The sequence below is a fragment of the Nestor notabilis genome, unplaced genomic scaffold (assembly GCF_000696875.1).
Source record: "Nestor notabilis isolate BGI_N333 unplaced genomic scaffold, ASM69687v1 scaffold17592, whole genome shotgun sequence".
NCBI classification, from domain to species: Eukaryota; Metazoa; Chordata; class Aves; order Psittaciformes; family Psittacidae; genus Nestor; species Nestor notabilis.
The window spans coordinates 3,072-8,798 of NW_009919862.1; the positions used below are offsets into that span (position 1 = coordinate 3,072).

General features: G+C 57.7%; 1 protein-coding gene across 1 annotated transcript in view; it reads right to left on the bottom strand.

Moving 5' to 3' along the window:
- Positions 1-4,661, bottom strand: part of LOC104402534 (telomerase-binding protein EST1A-like) — a gene marked incomplete at its 5' end in the record, with an annotated part of 5,895 nt that extends 1,234 nt beyond the window's left edge. Inside the window, 3 exons of the mRNA XM_010010434.1 lie at positions 761-842; positions 1,120-1,331; positions 4,508-4,661. Of these exons, the coding sequence (XP_010008736.1) occupies positions 761-842; positions 1,120-1,331; positions 4,508-4,661 (448 nt within the window). The remainder of the gene's footprint in view (positions 1-760; positions 843-1,119; positions 1,332-4,507) is intronic.
- Between the last annotated feature and the right edge of the window lie 1,066 nt (positions 4,662-5,727).

Here is a 5,727-nt window from a genome sequence, read left to right on the forward strand (position 1 = left end):
AGCACCTCGGCTGGCCCATGGCATGAGGAAGAGGAGCAGGAGCTCAGGGGAAGGCCAGGCCTGGGGCTGAGGGCTGCTGGAAGAGCGATGGGGTGGTTTTGCGCGGACACTTTAAGAAATGTGTAACAATAAACATCCTCTGCTCCGTGCTGGTGACGCGCCTCCTTGTTACAAACCAGAGGCTGTCAGCTTGTCAGGCCCCATTCCCCATAATCCACATGATTTCAAAATTCAGCATCATTTGCACATAAACATTTGGTGACGGTTTCTCTGTGAATCTGACAAGTTAAGCTGCTAAGAATTCGCACTGACAAATGCGGGTTGATTTCTTGGGCAGCTGCTGATGCGATTCCCATTCCCACTGCTCTGGCAACAGCCTGGGGGATGGCTGATCCCCGCACACGTGGCTGATGCCAATCTGGCATTGGGAAGGAAAAGGGCCCCGGATAGGAGGCACCTGGGTTTAGGGGGAGGAGGCTGTTTCTGGCCCTTCATCACCGCTGCCAGCACCACAGAATAGCTCTGTGGACGTTTACAGTGGGCTGCTCACAGGCTGGGGCATCCCCAAAGCACAGCGAGGTGCACATTTGGCAATGCAGTGGGAGGGCCACAGCCTGGGGCTGATGGGAGGCAGGAGGTGGCACCTTGGTGTTGAAAGAGGCAAAATGTGGGAGAGCTCATCAGCTCCAAAGAGAAAGGAAGGAGGAGAGTCTGTGAAATGCAACAGAGGAGGGACAAAGAGGACGGGAGGATGTCCTACCTTTGTTGGAGGGCATGAAATCCTTGGCCTTGTCATTGCAATAGTGGAGGCAGCAGGACAGAATCAGGTCGTCGTTGTTTCCCTGGAAGAAAAGGGCAACGTTACCCTTGGCTGGAAAAAAACCTGCAACCCCATCACCAGAACTTCTGCCCTGGCTTGAGACTCCCTGCTAGGGCTGCTCAGAGCCAAAGCACACACAGCCCACAGGAGCCTGCTCAGCTGCCTGCAGAGGTGGGGACAGAGCCACCCCCTGCCCAGAGCTCACAGACCCTAAAGCCCCTGGTTTCCCCCCAAGAAGGTGGTGGCAAAGAGCCTCCAGCCCTCTGCAGCACTGCCTCCATGTATGGGATGCTCCTTACCTGCTGGCCAGTGGTGTCTTCACTGCGAAAGGAGATGGACTCCAGCTCGTTGCCTCGGCTGGTCAGAGCCCTCAAGCAGTTGTCCCGACTCTCAAATCTCTCCTCCAGGAACTCGATGGACTTCCTGGCTCTCTCCTGCACTTGGCGGGCATAGCCTGCAGCCCGGTGCTCCATCTCCGGGCCCTTGGCCAGGCCATCCAGCTCGTTTATCACTTTAAACAGGAAGAGGAGGTACAGTTACTATGGGACAAGGTGCTCCCGTGACCTGCTGCTGCAGCACGCAAGTTGCCAAGGCCTCAGGGCCGGGGCACTGGGAGCTGGCTCAGGAAATCTGGGTTCAGCTGCTGCAGTGTCCCTGTGCTCCTGGACTTGGCTGCGGGTCTGGAAAAGCTTTGCTGCCTTCCACCTCCATGGGCCACCTGGCTCAGCCTTGAGGGCACGGGCACCTCGCCCCTGCAGTGTGTGGGGGGGATGCTCCCTATGGACACATTGCTCTGCTCTGCGAGACACTGGGAGCGTCACTGTGCCCCCCACCCCATGCTCCTGCAGCACAACCAACCAACCAACAGCACATCCCTGTGTGCTCCAAGGTGCTGGAAAACCACTGCTTCCCGCAGCCTGCTCCTGCCTTGCACTGCACTGCCTCTCAGCTCCCTGTACTTTCAGACCCAGAAAGCTGCTGCAGGGGCGCCTGTGGGAACAGTCACACATAGGATCCAGCAGCTCCCACCCTGGCACTGCTTCCCACAGAAATCCTGGCCCTGTTTTCCCACCTGAAGCTGCCCTCTCAGGAACACGCTCTCTTAACACCTCACCCATCTGGGTTTGCACATCTGTCCTGACAGATGCTGCCTGAGATGAGCCTAAGGCTGGGATCAGGCAGATTCCCAGCCCATTTAGCTGGAGCCCACTGAGAGCCTCCCATCCTGCTGCCAAGCCGCTCCAGCCCCCTGAGCCCAGCAGAAGCCCGAGGGACCCCTGCAGAGCTCCATGAGGGACCCACTCTTTGGCACCGGGGCTTCTGGAAGAGCCTCTTGATCCCAGGGGGAGCAAGATGCCACCGAGGCGGGGATGAGGCACAGGAGGGCGCATCCAGATGTGCTCGGGAGCATCCCTGGCTGGGACGGTGCACGCGCGAGGGCTGGTGCGCACGTGTGTGCGAGGCAGGCTCTGCGCGCACAGTGTGTGTTTTAGCCATGGCTTCATTTCTGAAGATTGTTTCCGAGCCTGGAGCCAAGTCCTGAGTTCAAGTGGGAACTATGCATTCCTTGGGGGTTCGGGGAAGAGAGCTCGGGGTCTGAGGCCTCTCCCCAGTGCTGTGAATCACTGCCCGGGGAGCCTGCGTGATCGCTCTGTTCCATGGTGAGGCTGGCACTCACTGTCTGGGTATTCAAATTAAAGCTGCATGGAGCTGCCTTTGCTCTTCGCTGGCCAGAGACTCTTCTTGCTACCGACCTGATGCTGCCATTTCCACACAATGCACGCCTGGGCCCGGGGTGGGGGGAGCCGTGCAAGAACGGAACATCAAACAGGAAAAGCTGGTATTCCCTCCCGAAATCCGCCTTCCTGCTTCCAAGCTAAACAGGCTTCAAAGGGGAGGCTTGTTTGTGCTTCTGCACCAGGCCTGGCTTCTCCATGGTGGGGTCAGCCTCAAGGAGCACGGAGCAGGTTAAAGAGCAAGAGAAACAAACCCAACGAGAAGCTGCGTGCTTAACCCCTTGCTGCATCCCAGGGAAGAGCAGGGAGGAGTGTCCCATGTGGATCTCTGGTCCAGCAATGGGGCATGGCACCAGGGCTTCTGCCCCCAGCACCTACGGGCCCCTGGCTTATCTCTGGGGATGGGTTCTTCCTGCCTGCACCTGGGTCTCAGCACTGATGTCTTTCCTGGAGGACAAGGGGGAATGTGACCAATGCCCACCATGGACAAGGAGTCACTGGCTTCAGGGTGCTTCAGCAGTGGGAGATGAGTTACTCTGTGCCCCCTATGATGGGCTGTGCAGGGTGGCAGCAGGACAGGATAACACTGGAAGTGCAGTCTGCTGCTCCTCCTGCCCAAGGCAGGCCAGGATCCTTTTGATCCTTTTGCAGGTTGAGGGCAGCAGCATCTTGGACAAGGACAGGATCAGGGTTTTCAGCTCTCCTGTAACTGCTGCCCCCGGCTGGGGTTCGGATGGGGAAGCCTCAAGACAACTATAGGAAGACACTGAGAGGCAGGGCCATGGCTCAGGGCAAGTCCCAGCTCTCTCAGGTGTTAACACACTCCACAGCCCCCAAGGCTGCCCAGGCTCTGCTGGTGCTATTGTGGTCCTTCCCTTCCACACAAAGCCCTGGCACTGCAGTGCCAAGCCATGGAGCTCCTTGGCAGCCCCTGTGCTGAGCCGGGCAGGCAGCCAGCCCTGCTCCCCACATCCAGGGGTCCTGTTCCCAGCCCCAGGAATCCCTCCTGAGTCAGGCTATTCACCCCACGGGGAAGGGCAGCGGCTGGACGTTGGCTTTGGGGCAGGCAGAGCTGTCTGCTGGACACCAGGACTTGAGAAGGAAGCCCCATAATGGCTTGGAGGGCAGGCACCCCTGCGTGCTGCAGGCCAGGAGATCAGAACAAGCGTACACCTCGCTGCCTGGACACTGGAGATGCCCATGGGGCAGAGCTGATCCCTGGCCTCCTGGGGCTTAGGCTGGGATGGGGCAGCCTGTGGGCTATGTGAGGTTCACCCCTGCTCCTGCCCCAGCCTCTCCTGCTGCCCTCTGGGACCACTTGAATGCCAGGTTGGAAGCAGGGACGCGCCGGGTGCCAGAGTGACACTGGCCGGAGAAACGGTACCTCCAGCCCGGATCAAACAATCCCAGGAAAGGCATCCAACCAAATCCTGCCGCCACCCCGGGAGACCACCCAGCAGCAGGGCTGTTATCTGCCAGGGTGAATGTTTACCAATAACGGGAACCAGCTTGTGTTTTACTGCGAGCTTTATAAGGATAAAAAGAAGGGCTGGGCTTGAGCAGCTCGGAGACGCTGGGACACAGGCTGGCCATTTGCTCAGGCTGCCTAAGCCCCAGCTCAGCTGGGATAAGCTATCTGCTCTGATTGTTTAACAATTCCTCCTCCTCACTCCCTCCAGAATTCCCTCCAAATCCCATTTAACACCCGCCTGCCTCTCCCAACCCCTGGCACCCCCAAATGCACCAGGAGGAGAGGAGTTTGTTAAGTGCTGCGGGCAGGAAGGGAGAAGGGAAACCTGGACCGAATGCTGGCCACGGCTGGGATGAGATGGGGACAGAGGCCAGCCCCATGGCAGGAGCCAACAGGCTGCAGACCACACAGGCACTGTGGGCACAGAGAGAGGAGCTGGCACTGAGGGAGAGCCCACACCAGAGCACTGTCTCTACTCACCGATGAGGGGCACCACCAGGATGAACTTCCTGCAGTCCAGCAGCGTTATCAAGCTGCTGAGGTGGTCGATGAAACCGTTGGTATCTGGGACCAAGAAGACAGGTCTTATCTCCAGCTCCATCTGCCTCATTTGACTCTGGTCTTTCAGCACAGCCTGGAGGAGAAGGACACATGATGAGTAAGGAGGACGTCTGCCCTATGACCTATGGACCCTGAAAGCAGAAGATAAGTCTGGTGGCACGCATACCTCCTGCAGCAAGGGCATTGTGTGAAGGAGACCGGCTGGAAGCTGCATCCATCCCACCTGCACGCCTCAAACACCAGCTCTTTCAGAGCCACAGCACATGTGAGTGGGATGGTAAAAGCCTCCAAGAGAGCACAGGAAAACAGGCTCTGCGGAGAACTGGGACCAGCCTTGAAAAGTGGAGGTGTTTTGGGAATTGTCCCATTTGTGGGCTGGCAGTTGCCAGGATCATCTGCATCAGTGCCAAGAGACCAACCCTGATAGAAAACAGCAGGGAGAAAAGCGGGACTGGAGGGTGAGGGTTCTGGGGCTCCACATGGAAACAGCTCAAGGCAACAACAGCCAAAACAAACCAGTTTGGGACACTCAAGTCCTGCCAAAGGCATCCTAACACAGGGACCCTGAGCAGGCAGCCAGAGGGGAGGTCTGTGGGGTGGGGATGCTTGGCTGAGTATCTCATTCCCGGTCCCACCAGCTCCTGCATGTGCTTTGCCTTTTCCTACTCCATCCAGCTGGGAAACCAGGTGGGTTCCAGCCCTGCAAACTCACAATCCTGTCCTTGGCTGAGACCAGAGGTGCTCACACTCACATGAGGAGGGTCTGCTGGCTCTCACTAACAACCCCCCTGGGCTGCACCTGGATGTCTGGTCAATACCAGTTGCCAAAATGGGACCCAAGAGCTCACATCTTGCTTTTGACGCTATCGAAGGACTTGGGCTCTTTAGTAAGTCACAGGCTTAAAAAACTCAGGATGCTATTCTAGTGCTTCCTCTGCTTAAAAATAGCTTCCCTGGACTCGCTGATGTTTGTTGCCTCTAATAGGAACTGGTCACCCACGGAGCACAGCAGCACTGCTGTGGATCACATCCACCATGCAAACCCTTGTGAGACCAGGCTAGCACCCACTCTTGTGCCCTGGGGATAGGAGATGACTGCAGAACCTGTTGTGCCCAATGTTATGGGGAGCTCCCCCTAC